Here is a 25456-nt window from a genome sequence, read left to right on the forward strand (position 1 = left end):
GAATCACAGTTGTTCTTTAAGGATTCCGCTGATTTAACTTGGAGGGAAGTTGTAGGAACAACAGTGTCTGCACAGTTTGCCTTCCTTTCAATTCCTTACTCCTTTAAATTCCATTTTGATCTTCATGCAACTATCCTACATCTGACACTATGTCTCCACCTTTGTTTTGGGTCTAATTTAGCCTTCCTTTCCCTGTGAAGAGGCAGCTTCCTGGAGTCTGTAATAGGGAATTTCTCCCTCCCAAAAGTCTGTTATAATCCCATGGATGGCAAGTGCTGTTGTTGGGAAGGAGAATGAAATAATCCATATGGTTTTTCTGGATCAAGTCTTGGGATGTGATAAGTGCTCAATAAATGTAAGTCACTGAATTTATTGCAATTATGATATTGTTTTAGAATGCTTTTCACATGTACCTCTATGCAGATGTATCTTCACTGGCAGCTGACACCAATGTTATTTACATTTTCCCCTTTTTCTTGTAGGAGGTAAGTAGCAGTAGGTGGACAGCAGAGGTTTTAGTAAGCATTTGTTTGAATAAATGAAGTCTCCTGTGTTCCCCAAATTTACACAAGGGCCTGGGCTCAGTGGAATGATTCCTATTATTTCCAAGATTCATTTATATGCCACATCTTCAAAATTGCCACTGATTTTCCTAATAAGACAGGTATTTACCTTCTCTTGTCTCCTGAATGTTTCAAATTTACATAGTAACCACTTCAGCCTGAATCACAGCCTTTCTTCAACTAAAGTAGAAGGATCATGATTTGCACTACTGGAATGGTATCCAAGGAAATAAAGGAAGGAAGCAAGGAGAAAGAAAGAAAGAAAGAAAGAAAGAAAGAAAGAAAGAAAGAAAGAAAGAAAGAGAGAGAGAGAGAGAGAGAGAGAGAGGGAGGGAGGGAGGGAGGGAGGAAGGAAGGAAAGGAAAGAAAGAAGAGAGAGAGAAAGAAAGAGAGAGACAGAGAGAGGGAGGGAGGGAGGTAGGAAGAGAGGGAGGGAAGATGATAGAGAGTGAGAGAGAAAGAAAGGAAACAAAGAGAAGGAAGGGAAGGGAATGTGTGACTTCAGAGATCTCATCCTAAATATGAGTATCTGGTAAGGGACCTTACTTGAAATCTGTGGGTTCATGTATATGTGCACCCCTTAAAACCAGAAACATCCAGCCAGTAAGGATGGTGAATACTGGTGGTCAGTCTTGTGAGGAGACAGTGTTCACCTGCAGACTTAGTTTTTCTAGAAAGAATGCTAGGAAGGGGTCTTAGGAAGACTTTCTGAATTCTTCCAGTATTAAATCGACTCCTGAAGCCACTCCTCTAGCTTTTGTGCTGAAATCACACACTGCTTCCTAGTTCCTGTGAAGATTAGTCAATGGTGGCATTCAATTCTCTCTGTGAATGAAGATATGTCACCGTTGTCTCCATGAAAGAGACCAAAATGTTTAGCTAGTGAGTAGCCTCATTGGATAAAGAATGCAGCAAACATTTTTTAAAAATGGGCTCTGCATCCAAAAAAATGAAATATCTAGGAACAATCTAACAAAGGAAGCAAAAGACCTCTACACTGAAAACTACAGCACTTTGAAAAAAGAGATCAAAGAGTATATAAGAAAATGGAAAGACATCCCTTGATCCTGGGTAGGAAGAACCAATATAGTGAGAATGGCCATACTTCCAAAACTGCTATATAGATCTAATGCAATGCTGATTGAAATTCCAACAATATATTTCACAGAACTAGAGAAAACAATCCAGAAATTCATTTGGAACAAGAAGAAACCTAGAATAGCAAAAGCAATTCTAGGCAAGAGAGACATGGCAGGGGGTATCACAATCCCCAATTTGAAACTATACTACAAAGCTACGGTGATAAAAACAGCATGGTACTGGCAAAGAAACAGACCCAAGGATCAGTGGAACAGATTAGAAGATGCAGAAACAACTCTAGACATATTCAGCCATCTCATCTTTGACAAAGGAGCCAACCACCCTCAGTGGAGGAAAGATAGCCTATTTAATAAATGGTGTTGGGGGGCCGGGGATTTAGCTCAGTGGTTCTGCCGCCTGCCTTGCAAGCACAAGGACCCGAGTTCAAACCCTGGTACCAAAAAAATAAATAAATGGTGTTGGAAAAACTGGACTTCAACCTGACAAAGATTAAAACTAGACCCATATCTATCATCATGCACTAAACTAAGAGCAAGTGGATTAAAGATCTGAATATTAAAACAGAAACACTAAACTTGCTCGAAGATAAGTTAGGTAGAACTCTTGAAGACTCTGGCATAGGAAAAGACTTTATGAACAAAACCCCAGTAGCACGGGAACTAGCACAAAGAATCAACAATTGGGATCTCATCTTATTAAAAAGCTTCTGCACTGCAAGAGAAAGCACCAACAGAGCTAAGAGACAACCTACAATGTGGGAAAATATTTTTAGTAGCTGTACCTCAGACAAAGGACTACTATCTAGAATATATAAAGAACTGAAAACTATCAGACCCCTCAAATTCAAAGACCCAATTCAAAAATGGGCATCTGAAATGAAAAGACACTTCTCAGACAAAGAAGTAAAAGGAGCAAATAAACATAAGAAGAAATGTTCAACATCACTTATCATTTGAGAGATGCAGATGAAAACAATACTGAGATTCCACCTCACCCCAGAAAGAATGGCTGCTATCAAGAAATCAACCAATAACAAATGCTGGCGGGGGTGTGGGGAGAAAGGAACCCTTCTCCATTGTTGGTGGGAGTGCAGACTGGTGCAACCACTGTGGAAATCAGTACGGAGATACCACCTCAAAGAACTAGGGCTACAGGTCCCATTTGACCCAGCTATTCCCCTGCTGGATATCTTCCCAAAAGAATTAAAAGAATCATACCACAGCGATATATGTGCACCCATGTTTACAGTGTCGCAATTTGTAATAGCTACAGCTTGGAAAGAGCCCAAGTGTCCATCAACTGGAAACTGGATAAAGAAGATGTGGTTTTCTTATAAAATGGAGTACCACTCAGCCATAAAGAATGAGAAACTAGAGACATTTATAGCTAAATGGATTCATATTGAGGCCATCCTCTTAATTGAAATAAATAGGACACACACGTGTAAATACCGAATAGTTTCTCTAGTGTGAGAAACTGAAAGTGTAAATAAGGATTAAAATGATTAAAATGAATAACTGATAATTTGAAATAGGAAAAAAAGGTCCAAAGGGGTAGGGGTGGTGGGAGGGGAAGGGGAAAGGAAAGAAGGGAAAGGAAAAATTATGAGAAAAGGAAAAAATGGAAACAAAGTCTTTGTAAATAGGGAAGGGTAGAGGGGGTAAAGGGAGCACAGGGAATGGGGAAAAAATAAGACCCAAGATACATCATGTACAGGTACAAGCACCCAATGATAAATGTAAATGTATTGCATACCTAAAATGTACCAATAAAAGAATTTAAGAAAAAAAATGGGCTGTAGTGGATACTTTTCTCATAGATTAGCAGCGAGAAATTTGTGTTTGAGCTACATGACTAAATTACTGTACTTATTACAGTATACTTTGGCATGATACTAAAAGAAAGATGAAGAAAAGAAAGTATGACTTTTGCATACTAGGCTTATGTCCCTACTAGGTGGGAAAGTGACCCCTGCTTTGAAGGCTGAAGCTCAGAGAACTTGAGTTTTCATTTCAACCCCAACTTCCTTCCCAGGAGACGAACAGCAGAAACATGCATGGTTGAGTTAGGGGAAGTCAGACCCCCTGGCACATGGGTAATGTCCTGAGAGAGGGAGATGGGCAGGAAAGTGGCCACATGAGGCTGTGAATCAGAGTGAAGGGTAAGGGGTTCCCATGCGAGCATCTCATAACTACATGACACTGCTAAGAACTCAGCCAGGTGTGGCCACCATGCAGGGAGTGGGCCAGTTGGGTGCCACCGGCTATCACAACTGGAGTAGATCTACATGAAAAGTGACTGTGGCTTATGCCCTCTTGGATCTGCAAGAGGAGCTCAGAGGACCACAGGGCACAGATCTCTGGAGGCCATGTGCTAACTTCCCCACTGTGATCTGACAGCAGATGGCAGCCAGGCAGCTGAATGACATGAGTAAGAAATCAAGAAAACCAAAAGGGACACATTGTGCAAAGCCAGAAGGGACTGTAAGTGATCTGTGTGCTCAAAACCTTCCCTTCCTCCATGGACTCCCTCCCTTCCACTGTGAATCGTTGTCCTTGTAGAATAAAACATCATCTGACCACCACATCCAAGTTTGTGGTTTCTCAAAAGCCAGTTTTCCATCTTTGAAGCTCTGTACTGAGTTTAGATGATATATACAGAGTAGCTACCATGGCCTTGCATTTTGCTGGATGCTGTGGGGGGTTGGAGATAAATAAACAAACCAGTAGCCTCCACACTGGAGGCATCTTTGATCTTTCTGGGAACACAGATGCCATGCCTTGGATTCCCATTCTGCACATAGTACAGGGCTTGTGATGTTGTTCTGAGCTACTGATGACAACTGAGAGTGAAGGTGTGTCCTCGAGAGCTGGAAAGTGTGCAGCAGCTTCAGGAACCTCTACAGAGCACCCTTTACGCCTGTGCTATGCAGGCTGGGAACAGGACTGACAGGCATCCTTGATGAGTAAGTAACAGACAGCTGGAGTGAGGAGTAATGTTCAACACTCCAGAGATCAGCTGCACACCTGCTGAGCGCTGCATTGACAGCCTTCTGTGACTTGGGATACATCAATAGACAGAAAAAGCTCGGCTCTCATGCAACTTACATGGGGGCGGGGGCAACAACACAATAAGCCAGCCAGTCACAAGGTATGTTACAGGATGATGAGTGCATGGTGCAGAAGTAAAGAGGAGGGTGAGTCCTCAGCTGTGGGGTAGAGGACAGGGTGGGGCTGACTGCAGTAGAAAGCAGGGCATAAGGGCATGTCTGAGAAGGTGAGAGATGAGCAAAGGCTGGGAGGAAGAGGGGTGAGCCTGGAGGATATCTGAGGAGGAGCACTTTCTAGACTGAGGAGATGGTGAAGCAAGGGGACCAGCATGCCTGACAGAGTGGAGGAGTCACAAGTACACCTGGGTCCAGCAGGGAACATTAGGATAGAAGGATGCGTCCTGAAGGCCACTGTGAGGGACTGGGGAAATGCTGCAGGGACTGGGCAAAAAAAGGACCTTACGTGGTGTTCTGGCTTGCGTTTAGATGTCCTCCCAAAGCCTCAGGCAAACAAGGTGGGGCTTTTTTCAGAGGTGGCTGAATCTAGAGTGTGATTGACTCATGCTGCAATGCTAGCCCCAAGGCTACTAGGATTAAGGGTGTGAGTGCTACCCGCCCTAAGTAATATGAATAAGAAAAGGGGCAGGAAGATGCTGTCAAGGTCCCTTTTTGCTTTTGCTATTGTATGGGTGCCATGAACTGCTCTCCTCTGCAACACCCCTTTGCCATGTGCACTCTGCCTTGGAGCCAGCTGATTATGGACTGAAACTTCTACAAACTGTGAGCTAAATAAACCCTTTCCCTTTTAAGTTTGGGTGCTGGGTATTTTCTCTCAGCAAGGAGAGAAAGTAACTAGGACGTGGTGATTTAAAAGAAACTCTTGAGGGATTTGTAGTTTCTGCTGTGGCATATAAAAAAGAGTGTAGATGTTGCCACTTCTGTCCTTACAATAAGAAAAACATGGATATACTGCAAATTAATGACTCTTAGATCCATAAGAACACTGCTATGCTATCGTGCAGGCCTGGCCTCTCTGGAACACAGAGACAAGGGTGTCCCTAGAACCACGGCTGAGGTCTGCTTGGCTGGAGCAGATGCAACTAGAGCCACAAGCAGGTAAAAACATTTGACTGATAATTCCGATGAAGTGCTGGAGGCTGAGTGTGAGCTGACACATAGTCAAAAACTCACTATTTGGTACCATAGCGTTAGGGTGGCCCTACACCTGATGGGTGGTACCTCCAGAATCCCCTCTCTGTCCTCATAATGAAGATCTGAGAAGCACCCCACCCCAGCTCCAGGGCTCTGGTATGTGGAAGGGAAGGTTACATAATGCCAAAGACATAGGCCTCATCTCTGAAGAAAAGAGCTTCACAGGAGCCTTATCCTAGGTTGGGGAGGGAACACTCCAGCCCACCCCAGTTCATCTCACAAAGTGAGGAAGAAACACAGCCAACAGGGCTCAGGTTTCAGAGAACTAGCCTACATCTAGGGAAGGAAGCAGAGGGCATGAGAGACAAAGCTGTACCACTCTGGTTCACTGGTGATGGTCACAGCCCTCAGACATAAGCCCCAAAAAGACAGACTCAATTAGAAGATAATGGAATGTTCTTCCTCCCCCAAGTCATATAGAACAGCAATAGGGACCCAATATAATGGCCCTAGACTACAGACAACAGAGCTATAAGACAAACTATCTGGAGTTTCTAGGGGAGCAAAAGTCAAGAGGAGACAAAAACCAAGAATACTAGAAAGATCTGAAGACTCTGAGATCCACAGCTAAAGGAAACACTAACTATAATCCAACTCTTAGTCAGACGAGCATAAACCCTTCAAAGAATGCCTATTTACCTCAGTTCCCTTTACTTGACACAACAGACCCTGCTTTCCATAAAAAATGAAGGCCATAACAAAAGGCAAGAGAGCAGAGCCTGCAGAGACAAAGCAAGTGTCTGGACCAGACTCAGATCTGACACCAATGCCAGAGTTATCACATAGCAAATTTAAAATAACCATGATGCATGCGTTGAGAGGACCAATGGCAAAAAGTAGACAATACATGAGTAACGGAAACAGAGAAACAGAGACTCTAAGGAAGCATCAAAAGGAAATGTGAGGGATAAAAATACTAACAGAAATGAGGATTGCCATCATGGGCCCCTCTAGTGAACTGGGCACCACGAAAGAAAAAAACCAAGGAGTTTGAAGATAAATCAAAAGAAACTTCCCTAACTGAAATACAAGGAGAAAGAACACATACAGAATACAGGCTCTGTGGGGCCATACTAAGGATGTGATACGAGCATAATTGGAATCTCCAAGAATGCCAAGAAAGAATGGGGTAGCGTGGTCACTTATGAAATATTTCTAGATATGTGTATCTAGGTTGTAGAGGGTGTTACACACACATATACATCATTTCCTTGCTCTTTCAACTGAAGGGCCTAGAAGCAGTGACAGCCCAGTACCAACAAGCACACTTCATATCCAGATCCCTGTGTCTAGGTTTTCTAATATCATTCTCTAATAAGGTAAAAGAGGCCTCCTTAAAAAAGTGGCTAAGTCTAGGACTGGGACAAGAAGTGTACAAGATGAGCCTGGAGCACCCTGCAATGTCAGGAAGATCTACACAAACATACACATGCATATACACACACACACACACACTGACAAGGTTGTGCAAGAGACATGGGAGCCACGAGAACAGCTCCAAATAGCTAAAGCTGGACAAATTTGGGCATCAAGATAAATAAATATTGTATTACAGTTCAAGCATAAGATAAATATTTGAGTCCATACTGATACAAATGAATAAATGCATGAATGAACAAACATCCCATGCAGAAGAATTCACATAATTTATGTATTTTCACTTCAAGCAGGTGAAAGATAACTCACTCTTTCATCATGAGGTGTGCACAGTGACTCCCTTCTAAAGAGTGCAATATTGAAAGGGGATCAAAGGTCACTTTTGGGTGAAGATACCTGAGGAGCCCTGCCCAGGCCAAGAGGCCATGATGAACACCAGCAGTGAGTGCTGATGCTGACATATGAATCCTTGCCACGGTATGATGAGAGAGAGTCCTCACCTGTGTAGTCTACCTCCCCAGATCCTATGGCCCTAATACAACCATGAGAAAAACACGAGGTAAATCCCAATAGAGGGACAGCCTATAGAATACCTGAAAAGTGCGCCTCAAAATTGTCAGTTGTCAAAAACAGGGAAAACATGAGAAACTGTCACAGTCATGAAGAGCATGAGAAAGGATAACTAAATGTAATGTTCTGGATGGATCCTCAAACAGAAAAATGATATTCAGCAAAACCCAGGAAATCTGAAGAAAGTATGGATTATAACCCTAATATATGTTTGGCCTTATTAATCATGACAGATATACTGTACTAAGATGTTAATAATAGGAAAATCATCTAAAATTCATATTGAAACTTGATCCTCAAGGAAAGAGCATTCAGAGGAATGGCTCTTGGGAGTCATTGCCAGGACTTGACAGAGGAGGCAGGGAAAGGGGAACTCCTGTACACTGCTGGTGGGGCTGGAAATAGAGCAGCCACTATGGAAAACAGTATGGCAGTTCTTAAAAATAACTAAAAATAGAACTACTATATGACCCAGCTATACCACTCTTAGGTATCTATCCAAAGGAACTGAAATGAGTATATCAAAGAGACATCAGCACTCTTGTGGTTAATGCAGCACTATTCACAATACCAAGGAAAAGAAATAACCTCCATGTCTGTCAGCTAATGAATGGATAAAGAAAACGTGGTACATACACACAATGGAATATTATTCAGTCATAAGAACAATGAAATCCTGTGGTTTGCAGCAACATGTATGGAATTGGAAGATATTAAGTGAAAGAAGCCAGGGGCAGAAAGGCAAATTCTGTATGTTCTCATTAATTTATGGAAGCCAAAAAATCCATGTGTTAGAGAAAGAGTTGAGTAGTTGAACATGGTATGTCTACTGCACTGGTCTTTCCTCCCTTCCCTCATTCCTGCTCTCTCCTCTCTCACTATTCCTTTTCCATTGACACCTTCCAATCTACCAGTGTGCAATCTTGACTAATTGCCATATCCTTGCAGACTATTTAGGTTTTCTCAGAGTAGGGGTCATTTCCTTGATGATGAGACACTTAGAGCACAGAGAGCACCACAGGCCGTATGGATTGATGTTATTATGAGTTGAATCTTATGTAGCAATGAGAAAACTGTGATGTGCCCTTACTAGATATCTCAGAATTATGAAAAGATCAATAAATCTGACAAATCTATTCTTTAGTAGTGAAGGGAACTAAGATAAAAATTAACCCAAAGTGGAAAATGGAGCATCAGTCAAAATTATTTTGCCAAATAGATAAGGTAGAGATGCTATAGTCCTCTCCTTATTTCTGGATAATAAGAATTAGTCTATGTAAACATGCTGTGAAGAATGTGGGTACAGATGTCATTTTCCTTTCAAAACTCAGAGGAAGCCAAGGTAAATGGTACCAGGGGAAACAGATTTGTGGTCATGATTCTCCTGGCTGGGGACACCCAAGAACTCAACAGTAAAACATTAAGTGACCTAAAGTAGTTGTGACTATGGAGTTTTCACTTCAAGACAGCTTCAGTGAATAGCATCCTTCGGAATGTGCCAGACACGCACTGGCTTTGATCAATGAAAGTGTTTAGTCATTTACAAACAGATAACCACCTCTCACCATCATATGGGCACTAATGCAGATGTGGAGGATTCCAAAGGAGTAACGCAGGGTGTTGGCCGTTGAAGAACCAATGGCAGCAGTGCCAGCCCCCCAGTGCCATTAGACCCATTCATGACCTCTTTGTTGCCGAATCCAGTGGCCCCATCACAGTCCTGGGCCTTGACTTCTGTGATCCTCTGACCTTGCTGACCACCCTTTCTTGCTACTCATCACACTGTATATATCCTGTTTCACAGGTCACTTCTCAATCTCTTTTACTACATCTTCCTCCTGGACCTGTTCTTTAAACACTGGTCATCCTTGCTGAAAGCAATTAAGTCACTTGGATGATCCTCTGTTGAGATCCTCAGTGTCCTCAGCGCCCATCCCCAGTGATCCTCAGTGCTGCTGACCCAGCGAGTCCAGTCCTAGCAAGTACACTTTTGAAGTACACATACTGGCATGTTAAGTATAGAGTATAGGGTCTGTGTGGTCAAATGCAGTGGCTATCTACCCACAGTGACTTCCAAGCTTTGTAGCCTGGTTAGGGCCCAGGAGTGGGCAAGCCATGCAGGGGTCATTGGCTAGAGGACTCATACCCTCTGGCCACTGTGCCTGACTCATGAGTGGATATGCCACAGAGGGGTCAGTCAGACTCTGCCCAGGACTTTGGCTGAAACTGTAGGGAAGCTGCTCTCTCTTCCAGGATTATCAGCAGTAGGACTACTATAAATCTAGAACTGCCAGTGACCATAGTTACCTCCATGTGGAAAGAGCTGGTCTAAAAATGGAACCAGCAGATGAGAAAGAGAAGGAAATGAAAGCAGAGTTTCAATGCCATCACTCAATCAGCACATGCACTGTTAAGTTCTCTTTTTTCAATTAGGCTAATTTCATTTAAGTTCCTGTGGATTGTGACCACAGAACCCCAATTACCACAGAAGAGCTTGGAAACAAATTAAATGCATATTAATAGGGGAATGATTAGTCAAATTATGATACATGTCATAGAATATTCTACAAGGTCACAGGAAGAGGCAACATTGCTCATGTTACCACAGAAAAGTTCTCCAAGATATAGTTTAGTGACAAAAATGGAAGTAAAGTATGTGTGAAGAATACACCTATTGATATTTTAAATTTGTGTGTGTGTGTGTCCACATGTATGGCCGCACACATGCATACACAAGTATGAGCACATGTGGGTAAAAAAACAGAGACAACTGAAAAGATCTATTCCCAGAAGCTTGCAGTGATGGTCGACAGGAAGGGAGGAGAAAATGGAGGGTTGTGTACACAAATGCTTTCTCTGTGTTCTTCCATTGTTTTTCTAATTTTATGGAATTGAGCATACATTTATGTATTACTCGTGTAAATTTCAAAATTAAAATTGAAAAAGGAATCCCATCTCCCCTGACTTTAAATTTTGGTCCTCATAGCTTCTCATTCCACAATTCCACACATTGAAAACTACCATCTTTTTCCTCCACAATGTCTTCCTCTTTTTTGTTTCCTAATCTAGCTAAGAACACTGCCTTTGACCTCACTGCTTAAGTCCACCAAGCACTTGCCACCCAGAGATGGCTCCTTCCCACAGCCTGCTTCCCAGTGTCCACAGGGTCAGTCAATAGCATCAGTCCTCCCTCTGGAGTTCTGCCTGAGTCTCTTCCCTCCCCACCTCCTCCCTCTGCTACCCCAGCTCAAGCCTTCATCACGACATGCCTACACAGTGGCAATGATTCCTCTCTAGGTCCAGCCTTCTCAGCTTTCATTCAGCACCAAGAGATAAACCTTCCTTTTTTCCTTCTTTCCTTTCCTTCTTTTGAACCCAGGACCTTTGCATTCTACAAATTACATTCCCAGTCCTTTTCATTTTTTATTTTGAAACAAGGTCTTGCTAAGTTTTCCAGGCTGAGCTCAAACTTGTGACCTTCTGCCTTGGCCTCCCAATGAAGAGACATTTCTGAATGCCACTGAGATCTCCCTACCCCACCACCTTGCAAATTCAGCTTGCACAAACTGCAGCATGCCACACTCAGTCCCTTGTCTTACTCCTAATGCCACCTGCAGTTGAACCCACCACCCCCCTGACCACACCCTCCTCTCCCATATTTCCATACCTCTAGACATCTTGCAGCTCCTAGGACAGCCACCACCCTTGTGCTTCTGTGGCTTCCACTTTGTGTAACTTAGTTTCAAAACTCCAGGTGAACATCCTGCTCTGATTCTCCAGCCTGGATCAGTATCAGTGCCGTGCATGCTCTACAGGATCCCTGCAGCTCCACCTCCCTCTCTTCCTGGACTCCTCAAGCAATATCACAAAGAGATTCTACCAGATGGCCTAGGTTTGCATCCTGCTCTCTCATTTTAAAATGTTAAGTTCTGCCAGCCATTCATTTAATTTCTGTGCCTCGGCTTCCTCACCTGTTAAATGAGGAGCATCCTCTCACAAGTCGATGATGTGAATGTGCACTAAGTGATCAGCACAGCACCTGGCCTGTGGAGAGCTCAGAGAAGCAATGTTATGGCTTGTTTGTAGATGCCTCTGAAAAGCCTCATGTGGTTATAGGTGGAGCTTTTTGGAGGTGGCTGGCTCTAGAGTCTGTGACAGTGGGATTAAGGATGTGATGCTGGGATGGATTCACTGTTTGATGCTAGGATTAAGGGTGTCCCACCCTGGGTATGAGTACTACCTGCCCTAAGGGTGGGTAGCCTGGTTAGAATACGGAAAGAGGGCTGCTGTGGTTGCTGCTGCTTATTTGATACTTTGTTGCCTTTTGCCTTCCATGAACTGTTTCTCCTCTGCCATGACACTGCGCTGTGGAGCCAACCAATTATGAACTGAAACCTCTACAAACTGTGAGCCAAAATAAACCTTTCCTCCTTCAACTATGAGTGTCATGTATTTTGTCTCAGCAATGAGATAAGTAACTAAGACAGGAACCTATTGTCATTCCTACCATGAGTCACCTTTGCCCCCAGGGCAATGCCTGGTTCCTGATGGACACTCAAGGAATAAAGGACTGCTTTTCTGAACAAAGTATTTTGGAGTTCTTTTCTTTTTTTTTTTTATTGGTACCGGGGATCGAACTTGGAATCTTGCACTTGCCGGGCAGGCGCCAGAACCACTGAGCTAAATCGCCGGCCCTAATGAACAAAGTACTTTGAACAAGTACTTTTGCAGAAGCACACATTCTAAGAAAAAATGTAACTTTATTTTAATCCAAATCTATTCACCTGCACTGGTGAAATAGAGAAAACTGCCATTTAGAGACTGTTTCAAATCACTTGCATGCTAATTGCAGTCATCCATAACACGGCCCCTAGTCATGTCTCTGGTGTGATAGTCATAAACCATTATCATAAAGCACCTTACCCATTAATTTTAATTTCCTAAACAGCAAAAGCACCAGAACTAATGGTCTGTAGAATTTCAGGTCTAATGAGTTCTGAAACGCTAGCAGGGTTATCAGATGGCAGGACTTTCTCAAGTCATTCCTCCTCCAGCCTCTCACAACTAAGTTACTAAGACTTTCAAGACAGAGTAGTCTCTAAAGACATTGTCGGGGCTAGTGGGAGAACATGAAAGGGCTTTTGCAAAGACCTGGGCATACCAACCATGTTACCAGTGCATTACATGAGTTCTTAAAAGAATGACCATTGGTCAGAGAAGAGAGGAAGGAGGGAGTGAGGAAGGATGAGCATGACATCCCAAGGAGATTTCCTAGAGGGTGTGTGGTGAGGACAGGATAGAACTTGGAGGTGCCCCTGTCCAGGCCAGTGTACATGCACTGAAGTGTCCACCACTGTGTCAATCACCACTATATTTTTCCCATGGACTCTGGCCTGGAAATTGATTATTCCTCACTTTCCACCAGCTCTGGCAGACAGAGGAGACTGGGCAATGTTCCCCTCTCGGACCCCAGAGGTAGACAGAGACATGCAGGCAGCACCTGGACACTCTTAAGGCCACCTACCCCTCCCTGACTTGCTGGGGCCTTGAGCTGTGTCTCTCTGGTCACTTCTTTCTTTCCTCCTGAGAAGCCTGGAGGATCAGGGGGTACTGGCTTATAGTAATTATGTGTCCCCATGTTGGTGCGGCTCCTTTCCTCCATGGAAACGATATACTTGCCCAAATGTCTCTTCATCAATCTCACAGCCCTCTGTGAGGGGGCTTCCAGGCTGACAAAGCTCTGTACTCTGGCACACGGGGGCAGGGCTGGGGCAGTGGTGATGTGGAGAACTCTCAGAACAAGACTCCAATGAGTCGATGGGACAGGTGAACTCACACATCAAGCAACCAGTGACCCAGGAGAACTGTGAGGCTGTAAACCCAACCCTGGAGGTTTCTAGGAAGCCTCTAGGGAATGCACTCTGAGAGAAAGTGAGGAGAATGAAGAGAGCCACACTTGGGATGTGCAGGCAGAACCTCTGCAGGAGACACTAACTGCAGCTGATCCCTGCCACTGCCATTTTACATCACGGACACAAATGCGATCCATTCTTCAACTGTATTTTTGCCTTCAGGGAGTAAGATTTGTTCTTCATTCCAGGAAGCTCACTGTTGTCTGCTCTCTGATGATAAGAGATGAGCAGGCATCCAAAGAAGCCAGGGTAGGCCCAGTACTCAGTCTCACTCTCTGGCCATTCATTGTCTGGCTTTTTTCCCCTTGTCTCAGTTGCTTTCCTTGCTCTTTTTCTTTTAGACTCAGCCATTATCCCAATCTAAAAGCAGATTATTCAAATTGCATTTGCTAATGCTCCCTCAGTTAGAGAAAATAAGAAAGCTGCAACTATGGTTCTGCCTGAAATTATTAGCATTTAATTGGTGTTTCAAAAAGATTACAGCAAAGCAAAAGCTGAGTGCCTGCACCCGCCAGGTCTTTGTGGATTTAGTTCAGATCGTGCTCTATCACCCCACTCTGCATAGGATGAGTCTGAATGTCCTCGTGAACAAGATGGGTGAGCCATGCACATTCGTTTGATCACCCAGACACCTGTGCCTGGCCAAGCAGTGGCCGGCTAGCCCTCAGCTGACCAGCAGGCAGTGGGATGAGGAAAGACTGCCTGCGCCTGGACAGCAAAAGTCACTCCTACTGCAGCCATGGAGTCACTTAAAACCACCCGGGCTCCTCTCCGCCTGCTTCCTTTTTACCTGAAGCACAGCTTACCTAGCACATTCCTTACAAACAGTGTGAGGCTTCTCTTTTCCTACTTACATCTTGGCTCTAAAAGCTCTACCTTGTGTTTGCAGAGTAAGTTCTACTTTAAGATATATTTTATAGTTATTGAATGAATCCTTTCAACACCCAGATGAAACTGGCATTATTTTCCATTGTGTAGGAAAATGAGGTTCAAAAAGAAATATATTCACCATGTTGAAATATAAATAATGCCAGAGTCGAGAATTGAACCATCTGGGCACATTTCACAGCTGATGACAAGCTCCTACGCCCACAAGTGGACAGTCATGTATAAAAACTTCATAAATGCCTTGAAGACCATAGGCTACAACTTTACAATGATTTGAGGTAAGAAAGAAGAACAGAATGGGAAACCTGTGATGTGAAGTCAGAAACAGGGGGGAAGATTGATCAGAACCAAAGAGAGCTCAAACAAACACAATGTACATGCTTGTGGCTGAGGAAAGCTGAGGGGACAGTCAGCGGTGAAATACGGAAACCGAGGCAGGCTGCAGAAGTCAGAGGGAGACCTGGGGGAGAGGACACAGGAAGGATTCGGGGCACTGAAGAATCATTGCTCAGCTAGAGGGATGAGAGAAGACTCACAAGCACAGATGGCATGATGCCAACTGCTATTTGGGGAGTTTTTAGTATGATATGATAGTTTTCATTGTTTGTTACCTAAAGGGAGCAAAGAGAAAGCTAGTAGGAAGCAAAGACAATAAATAACAAGAAAATAAAAATTAACAAAATTGGCTCAGAAAAGATGGAAAATGAAATTCAGGGGAAAGGCCCTTACAATTTAAAACTATTGAACAACAGGATGAGGAGCTGGTAAAGTCAGTGTGGGCTACCGTGTTAAATGTAGGGTATGAGCGCAAGCACAGTGAGAAAGAAGCTCCGCCAGGGAACACTCATGAGCCAGGGTTCCAGATCCTTCCTTTCTCTTTTCAAACCTAGGCTTTGTTATCCTCATCTGACAGATACAGCCACGGAGGTACTCTCAAATACCCAGAGAATCTTATGTTTCTTGTGTGAAATACTAGCACCATCTACTTATATTTCCCTGAATTGCCACTGGGATTGCTTGCTGTCCTGTTCAAACTCATAGCAGATGAAATCGTGACTTGAGACAAACTCTGGGAATGAGAACACCCCAAGGGATCTTACCCTCAGATGCCAGGTCTCAACCCTTACCTCGAGGCAAAGTAAAAAAATTAAATAAGTAAGTCTGGTTGCTCATCTTTAATTTAATTCAGAGCATGCTAAGATCTAGGGAAGTCCTATAATGAGAGTCTAAGCAGAGATAAATTTTAAGCGACGCTAATGACTGATTCATTTTAATTAGTGATTTTTAGCAAGTTACATGGAATAGTTACATTCCATGAGGAATTTCCCCCACGTGGCAGCAGGAGTATAGCATACACATATGATTCAATTTCATTTCCTCTTACAAATTGTTTTATAAAGAAAATATTTTAAACTCTTGGAATATTTGATGAGAAATGCCCCTTCAAGATGTTAAAAATGAAGAAAACAACCATTTAACTTGCCTTGCTAAATAAGATGGATACCATGAAGAAATCCAGCAAGAAACTCTCTGAAAAGTCTTTGTAGTCAAAGTGGAAAAAGATGACAGTGAAGCTCAAGTTAATAAACTGGTGAACTGGGTTACAGAAAGAAGTCCGAAGCAGCTTCATGCCAGCAATGATCATCAGGAAAATGTCCCAGCTGTGGAAAGGAGAGAAGAGGACCACTCAATGACAGATGGAGAGTGCCAGGTGACTTATGAGAACTATAGTTTCCTGAGTATGATGCTGTGATACTCTTCACAGACGCAGAAGGCCAGATGGAGGCCCTGTTACTGTCTGAATCCTCCATGGGAGGAAAGGGGCTTAAGGGCACTTGAGTAACTGGCTAAGGTCTCACTAGGCTGAGCTTGGACCACTCAGTCCAGAGTGGCTCCCCCAGAGTGAGATCGTCTTTGCCAGTAGACATTCCATTTCCATCACAGGCTGTTTTTCTAACTCCTTGTGTTTTTCCGCAAGGACATAGAGCTCATTTGGGCTTGCTGAGTTAAAGACCTCAGCAATGAGGAAAATTTCATGGAAAGAAGCTTCTGCCCAGTTAGAAAACAGCACGTTGTCCCTGCTATAGTCTGCTCAAAGTATACCAATTCATGGTAAAGGAATTTGACTGAAACAATGGCACAGCAATGGCCAACATTCAGCTCTGAGCAGAGAAAGAAACCCAGTGTCTTAATAAAGCCAGTTTTCATTTGTACTATTAACTTTCAATCTTTTTCAGCACATTTGTCATCCTAGTGAACATAAGCTTGTCATGATCTTTCTCATTTTTTCCCTTAAAATCATAGGACCTGGCATTTTTTCTTCCATAGCATAAGCCTTCAGTGGAGGAGTTCACTCAAGTAGAGCCAGGCAAAGAAATTCTCTCCCAGGACTTTGCTTTGAAGACTGAGCTCCTGGACTCATTCAGAGATTCAGATTATTAAAGAGCACGGGGAGTGCATGTAATGTATATGACTCCCCGGATGGGAGCCAATGATGAGCAAGCTCAAAACTGGAAGGCAGGTGATGAACACAGGGAAGCCCAGAGTAAAGAGTGGCCTCCTTTAGGCTGCATTCCTGAAGAACCCAGATTCCCCTGCAACCGTAACATGCTACGTGAGAACCCGAGGGCACAGTGGAAAAGTTCTCAAGAATGGCTGCCCTCAAAAGCAAAGTTTTCTTTTTCTAGCAGAGAACTGGGGCTGCACTTCTACTTTTCTAGGCCCAGGAGAGTCCTCAACCCTAAACCATTATGGGCCTTATTAATATCTTGTTCAGTTTGAGGACATTTAGGAAGTGCTTTCAGAACAGTAATGACTTATAGACAATTAATTGAATACTTCAAAAAGAGCCAGCAGAGAGAATTTTGAATGTTCCCAACACAAAGAAATGATGAATGTCAGAGGTTATGGATATGCCATTCCCCTGATCTAATCCTTATACACAATATATATACATGGGGTATATGCATATATGTACATGATATATATGTAAATGACACACACTGTACCCTATAAATATATACAATTATCATGTCTCAAAGAAAATATTTTTTAAAAGTGCTTTCAAAATCCTTGCACCTATCAGGTGCAAAATTGTCACTTTTATCATCAAAAAGCTCTAATGTTGGCAGTTCCATATGCCTCAACCTGATCTTTTATCTCCCTTCAGACCCAGGACTTAACTTGTTTCTGCTCAGCCCCAGGATGCACAAGGTGAGGTATGCCCAAGGACCAGTCTGACAGGCTTGGATTTGGCTTCTGAGGGAACTAGCCCTGATTCCGTGCAGATTTAAGGGGAGGGGGGAAGTTCTGTAACCTCAGCATTCAGCCCTTATGTTGTGCAGTGAGGCCAACCCTTGCTTCATAGCCTGACTTCCTCTGCCACTGGGCCACCCATGCCACCATGATAAGATGGTATGAAAATAGGACCTCAGTTCCAGGTGCCTCAGACAGCAATCCAGAAAACAAAAATCTCTTCTGGACAGCCAACACCCTCCTGAGGAACCCCAGTGACAGGGAAGCTCAAGACTGAGGACATTTTTGATTTTAGGTATAAGCTTTTCATGCTTCTGCCTTCCATTTTGACTGTGGATGAGTGCCCAGTTCCAGGAGAAGTCATGGGTCAAGCATGGCTGTGCCCACTGGTAATCCTGGCTGCTAGGAGAAGTCCACCATGCTCAGAAGTGGAGCCATCTCCTGGCCTGGGCCTTATCTCAGCTGGGTGACAGGTCTGCCATCACATCCTCTGCTTATCTATCTGGTGTGACTAAATTTTATCCCTAGGGTCTAAGGTTTTAAGTACCAAAGGGTATAGAATTCTTGTCCTGGTTTAACCAAAACCGGTCTGGACTTGAAGGAAGACAGAGCCCAATAAAGACAGAGAGGTCATGGGATCATTTCATTTAGGGTCTGCTTTCTGTGACTCTGCATTTAGTCAAAGTCCCACAGAGTATTAAAATGCCTTTCATCTTAGCTTGCTCAATCTTTGGCAAATATTAATTAATGTATCCTCATCATGCCCTGAACAAAAGAGCAGGTCTGAATTAATATGTGTGGGATTAGCATCAGGGTTGACCTGGATATGTAGTTTTCTAGCAACGTGACTAATGAGCAAGTCTGAGAAGGAATCTCCTTTACATCCTCCTACACTAATAATGGATTTAAGCATCGACTCTCACCTTTTGTCAGAATGGCAAATCCCCAAATTATCAAGTACGTTTCCATTTGTAAATTCAGAACTGATTTTAACATAGGAAACCAATGAATCCACTGTGCATTGTTAATCCTTTGAAAAAAAGGGGATCTTGACAGTATGAAGTCTCGTGCTCCAGTTTCTAAATTATGAAACTCCTCTTGATAAATGCAGAGAGCAGTGGCACTGATTAATCGCCCCCTCCCTCAAGCACAAAATGATAGAGTATTTGCTAAATGAAATGGCACAAGGCAGTTCATAATGCTCTAGGCGTGGTGGTGAGAACTCCAGGAATCCTGGATTCACACTGTGCTTCCTTCATCTCATTAGCCTCCCTGACTAAGCTTCTGAGGATGGTTTTCAAATCTACTGACATTTATTCACAACATCACTTCAAGCATATCTAACTTCCCTTGCACCCTAGTCACTCCACAGTTACTATCTACTCTGGTGGGTGTGAGTAAAAGACCACGAAGGACCACTTTTATGTGGTCAGTAGTCAGTAACAGTTGGTTTCTTCTGTAGCCTGTTGAGCAAAAATTCACTAGATTCTGAAAATGTTGTGATCCAAATCTTTAAAAGAATAAACCATTCTTCACTTACTGGGTACCAAGTCTCCGGTAATTGCTTATTGAAAATGCATCAATGGTAAGAGCATTCAGAATTATTGCTGGGTACAAGATATATTTTTCAAAACACTGAAGCCAAACATAGAGTCTTTCAAACCACATTAAATGGGCGACATCTGAAAGAAATACAAAAACCACTTAGAACAGCCAGTAACAAAGTATTTTTCCTTAAGTACAGATTTAATAACAAGCGATATTCCCTCTCCAATTCAAAATTGCTGACTGAGGACTCCAGAACTAGTCGTGGTATAGGATTTTCTCTCTAGGCAGCAGATCTCAGCTTTGCTTCTGCATAGTTCAAACCAATAATGTACAGTGACACGGGTCAGCATCCAAGCCTTTGGGTCGATTGACTTCTGCGGATTGGTTCCTGGCACCAATGTGACACTGTCTTAGAGAGAGTGTCAAGTCGTCACAGTGAGTAAGGGCAGAAAGGAGGCAGGACTGGAAAACAATCCCCTGGACTGCTTTTACACTTGAGACTGGTTTCTGGGCTTTTCTCTTTCTCTTTGTACTCTTTAAATCCACAATCAAATGCCCGGGCAGTATATAAATGAAGAGAAAGCTGATCGTTAAACCCATCACTCAGAACATACTACATTTTTCTGATCCTTCATGATAAAGGAGAATGGGACAGTGATGTCTGTTAAGAGTTAAAATTTTAAATCAGAACAATTTAGATTTGCCTTCAGTCTCTACCAACTCTTGGGTGTGTGACTAGAGCCCTTTGTCATTCTGAGTCCCTGTTTTCTGTGTCCCGCCCATCCCCTGAGACTGCTACTGGAAAAGAATCCTCCCTGTCTGCTGCCCTCCTGGTGGGTGATGGATATGTACTTGCAGCACCTCTTGACCCTCTCAATAGCTTTTCTCCCTGGTCAGAGCACAAACTTCTTGGGCCACATTAGGAGCAGTATTATGACTTCCATCTAAAATGTGCCCCACTCAGTCTTACTTTGGAGGTGGGGCCTGGTTGGAGATGGGTCACTGGAGGCATAACCTGGAAGGGTGTATTCTTGTCTTTGGCTCCTCCTTCCTCTCTCTATTTCTTAGCTGCTATAGAGTGAGAATCTTTCTTCCACCATGGCCTTGGAGCATGTTTCTGTTTCTGCCTTGGAGCTGACTGTCCATGGAGTGATCTCTTTAAAAACCATAAGCCAAAATAAATTTCTCCTCCTTTAAGTTGTGGTATTTGTCCCAGAGATGGCAACCCTTAGAGATGGACTAAATGTATTTTACATCATGAGATGGACTTGAGTTTTTTGGAGGGGCCAGGGCCAGATGTTAGGGTTTAGATCTAAATATCGCCCAAAGTCTTATATTTGCAGGTGGGGCCTGGTTGGAGGTGGGTCATTGGATGCATGAGCTGGAAGGGTGTATTCTTGTGCCCACATCATCCCTTTTCTCTCTGTTTTCTAGCTGCCATGGGCTGAGCACCTTTCCTTTGCCATGCCCTCTGCCGTACCATTTCTTCCTTGGAACCAACCAACCATGGACTGAATCCTCTAAAAAAAATTAGCCAAAATAAATCTCTCCTCCTTTAAGTTGTTCGTGTCAGGTATTCTGTCCCAGTGATGAGAAATCTAATACAGGTGGACAAAGCTTCCTTATAGCCTCAGGGGTCCAGAGCCAGGGCTTGAGATCCCTTATGCTTCTGTCTCAAAGAGAGAAGTACAGCAAAGACAGGCTCAGGGTTCCCAGGGAGCCCACCCCTTCTGTCATATGCTTTCAATCTGCAGTAACCTGGACACTGTGACAGGTTGGATCCACCAGCAGACAGTGGCAAAGGAGTCATTCTGCGGGGCTTCACCCTCTCCACCCCAGGCTTGAGTCTACATCTGCAAGGGAGGATGGAAGCTCCATCACACATCTGAATCACATTTTTCGACAGTTTATGTCAAAAAAAAATTGCCTCACAGTATTCAGGCATGGGGGGAGAACTATATCACTTTTATGTTATTTTACATAGTTTTTGTCTGGGTTGCAAAAAAAAACAACTCATGACAGAGAAGCACTGTCACACTCATGTCACATGCTGTCCCCTCCAGGTCACTCACCCAGGACTTCAGGACAAATGACCTATTTTCCACTGACTCCCCTGGGACTTTATGTAAGAGGCCTCAGGAAGAAACACCAACACACACACAGGAACACATACACCCCAGACTGAAACTAATATTTTACTTTCTTCTTACATGGCTTATCTTCAGTATAAGAGTGTATTATCTTTGTAACTCAAAAACACAAAAAAAATACTTTTACTTGATTAAAAACATGAAGTGAAGTTTGCCATTTAGAAATCTTATTTGAAAAGAATTCATGGGAGTAAGACAGCAATGGAGAGACTGGGCCGAGTGAAAGGCTTTCATGACAGGGGAACAAAACACAATGAGAACAAATACCTGACAAGGGGCCTCATAAACAGAAGAGAGATGCAATGAGGAATGGTAAAGATTAAAAGAAATCATAATGACCAATGAGATAGAGGAAGAGTCAGGAGAGTTGGAAGAGAATTAAATTCAAAGAGTAGGGATGATGGGTAGGAATTCAACTTTGGGCTTTCTTAACAGGCAAGGTGTAATGCTTCCTAGGGTAGATTTGAAAATGTGTTATTCCGCAATGAATGATCTTTTATACATAATAAAGTCAAGGTATATTATGCAATTCACAACTAGATGAAAGGACTTTAATCTTTTGTGAAAGTATATGAAAATTAAGAAAAAAAGTCTTCAAGACCCCTCCTCCATTTCCTCCAAGCAAATGATTCTAACTACTGCTTTCTAGAGAAAATGGAATCTTGAAGGCACTGATGTCCTCACCTTCCCACCCCTTCAACAACAAATACATCTGCAGTCATCTCCACACTCTCTCCTCCTGAGGCCACGGCCCACTGAGGTCCTAGACCCCCAGCTCCCCGCCATCTGGGTTGTACAGGCTCCCCCTGGCTACACTCCAGCTCTTTCCCATGTGCAGCACTTGTCTCTCCCCTGCATCTCCTCTATCCTTTTTTTGTACAGCCAAGCTGTTGAGAGGCTTCTCAATACCTGATGATGATGACCTCACTTCCATGTCTTCTAGTTACGGGGGAAACTTCTGCCCCTGGGCTTTTGCAGCTACACCTGCTCAGAACCTCACATGGCCAGGTCCCAGTGATTTCCTGACTGCCACATAACTGACACATCTCAGTCTATCTTATTGGACCTCTCTGAGGTGTAAAATCACAGCCACCCCCCAACACACACTCTGAGCTTCTCCATCCCACCCTTTCCAGCTTGTGCTCAAAATTTTCCCATTACTTTCCCCTCATTTCATTTGCAGACTCCTCTTCCCCTAGCCCTGTCCATTGGCTTTCCTTCACCTTGTATTATTGATTTCATTTCCCAGAGCAATGTCCTTAACACTCACAGCATTAATTATTACTTCCATGCTGGTAACACTCTAATCTGTCATTCTATCTCCCTCTCCCTCTCATCTCTCTCTGCTCTCCTGGACTCCAGATCTAAATACTTAACTGAATAGCTTCATCTGATGTCCCAAAGAAAATTTCAAATTCAGCATGCTGAAAAGAGATCCATCAAGCACCATAAGCCTGCTCTTTTCTATAGGTTCTCAATCCTGGATAATGACTCTTGCATTAACTTAGCCATGCAGGCAACACACATTGGAGTCCTCCAATGTCAACTGTTCTTGTTCATAGCTTCAGATTGGAACCACCTGGGGAAAGGCTGAAACCCATTATCCTAGAGTAGCGAGCTTCATCCTTCCATGTGCAAATAAATTACTTGTTAAAAGGCAGAATCTGGTCCAGTAGGCCTGGAATGGAGCCAGACATTCTCCATTTCTAATAAGCTTCTACGTGATACTGATGCTGCTGGATCTCAGGCAGCACACTGAGAAACAGAACAGAAGTACCAGTATCTTCTGGGATGTGTGAAACATGCAGGTTCTCAGACCCAGGACCTAGGGTACCAGAATTTCTGTGGGTTTGGCCTGGCAAGAAAATCTGTGCTTTAACAGGCCCTGAAACAATTCTGAGACATCCTCATGTTTGAGAAACACTGTTCTGGACGGTTTTCTTCCATGCCTCCAGGACTACGTGGTGTTGATTCCATGTACTTATCTCTTGCATATTATCTTTTCCTTTCAATCTGTAATATTTGGGCCTTTAATCTCTTTTTTCTAAGAAATTATAGCTATATAAAAACCAGAAGCAAAAAAATATATATAGCTACTGGACAGGATCCCATCCTTCTTTCCTACGTAAGAACCTTTCTCTTGCAATTACCCCACACTGTCCCTCATTCCTTGATTATCTCTCTATACTGAATCATTTTCATCAGCATATAATCATGCTATAATATCTTTGAAAAATCTGCTCTTTTTGGGGGGGGGGACCAGGAATCAAACTCAGGACCTTGCACTTGCCAGGCAGGTGCAGCGCCACTGAGCTAAATCTCTGGCCCAAATCTGCTCTTTCTTAAACCTTTTTTGCAAATATTGTTTTTCTTTTCAACTAATTTTCCATTTCTTTGTGTCCATTTGTAACAATTTTGCAAAAAACATTTTGGCTATACTCCCTTTCTCTAAAACTTTATATCTATTTCTCTTCTGAGTCTACTCAGATTCTCATAGAAAGTACTCCATCAAACTCCTTTTTTTGAGGTCACCATGACTTTTACATTGCTATATCCAGTGGTCAATCATGATTCTTATCTTGCTCAACCACCCAGCAGAGTTTGACCCAGCTAATTGCTCCCATCTTGTAACTCCCTATGTGATCTTGTGCAGTTCCGTGACTTTAAGTATCATCAGTGTGCTGATGGCTACTAAAAATATGTCCATGTATGACCTCTTTCTGGAATTAAATCAGTATTCCAACATCTCCTGCACACCTCTGATCAGCATCTTGTACAGAAGCTTTCATCACACTCTCTCACTAAACCTTTTCCCATATGCTTAGTCTGCAGTCATTACTGAACACATACAATGTGCCAACACTTTTATAGGCATGTAGGCTAAAAACAGTGTGCAATACAAAATCTCTGCCATTGTAGGACTTACAATGTAGCATAGACAATAAACAACAGAATAAATAAGTAAAAGTGCATAGCACAGTAAAAGGCGATGAGGAACAAAGGCTATGAAAGGAAGAGCAGAATGAAAAGGATCAAGAGTATAGGGGTAGCTCATGTGGGTTACAACAAAAAATTGGACAATCACGGGAAGCAGAATTGAGAAGGTGACTTCTGGAAAACAGCATGTGATCTAAACATCACCTCTTTAAGCAGCATCACTCAATCATCTGAGTTTTCAGGACAAATCCTTTCCCTATTCTTTTTTCCACACTTTATACATTCAACCTATAAGCAAATCATATTGACTCTACTTTTGAAACCTGTCCCCAAATTCAAGCACATTTCTCTCCTCCTTGGGCCATCATTTTGGGCCTAGCCACCACCATTTCTCATCTAGACTAATAAAACTTCCCGAAAACTGGTCTTGCTTCCAGGGGCACTTTAAAGACTTTGTCACAACTCCATTCCAGAATTGCCAATGGCTTCCTATTCTCATTATAACAAAGTCTGAGGCAAACAAATTTTGTTGAGGTGATCATCAAAAATTCATCCTTCCCTTAGCATAGAACTGGTGTTCAGAAGTGGTGCCCTGCTGGGGATTACGTTTCCTGGTTATTTGTCTTTACGAAAGAACTGTTAAGGCTCCTTCCTGCCAACAGAATGACAGCATTACACACGTCACCCCCAAGTGGAGGTGGTAAGTATGGAGTGCATGTTGCTTCTCACTCTCTGCTTGTTCAAGAATGTGAAGATTCAATGATGACCTTAAAAGTACAACACATAGATCCACAGGTCACTGTGGCCCTCTACTGTGCAAGGGACAGACACTTTGAACCAAAATCCCAATAGAGTTTGCACAAACAAGAAGTAAGCTTTTACTTTGTGTTATGA

The 25456-nt window shown here is 43.0% G+C and overlaps 1 protein-coding gene across 2 annotated transcripts in view; it reads right to left on the bottom strand.

Annotated features, from left to right (window-relative positions):
- Positions 1–25456, bottom strand: part of Pcnx2 (pecanex 2) — a 226460-nt gene that overhangs the window by 82547 nt on the left and 118457 nt on the right. For both annotated transcript variants that reach the window (XM_087181900.1, XM_087181901.1), the window contains exons 20-21: positions 19468–19609; positions 16156–16333 (exon numbers count right to left, since the gene is read on the bottom strand). In XM_087181900.1, the coding sequence (XP_087038026.1) occupies positions 16156–16333; positions 19468–19609 (320 nt within the window). The remainder of the gene's footprint in view (positions 1–16155; positions 16334–19467; positions 19610–25456) is intronic.

The sequence above is a fragment of the Heterocephalus glaber genome, unplaced genomic scaffold (assembly GCF_053883595.1).
Source record: "Heterocephalus glaber isolate CG9 unplaced genomic scaffold, H.glaber_assembly_v1.0 deba00001472, whole genome shotgun sequence".
In the NCBI taxonomy this organism is placed as follows: domain Eukaryota; kingdom Metazoa; phylum Chordata; class Mammalia; order Rodentia; family Bathyergidae; genus Heterocephalus; species Heterocephalus glaber.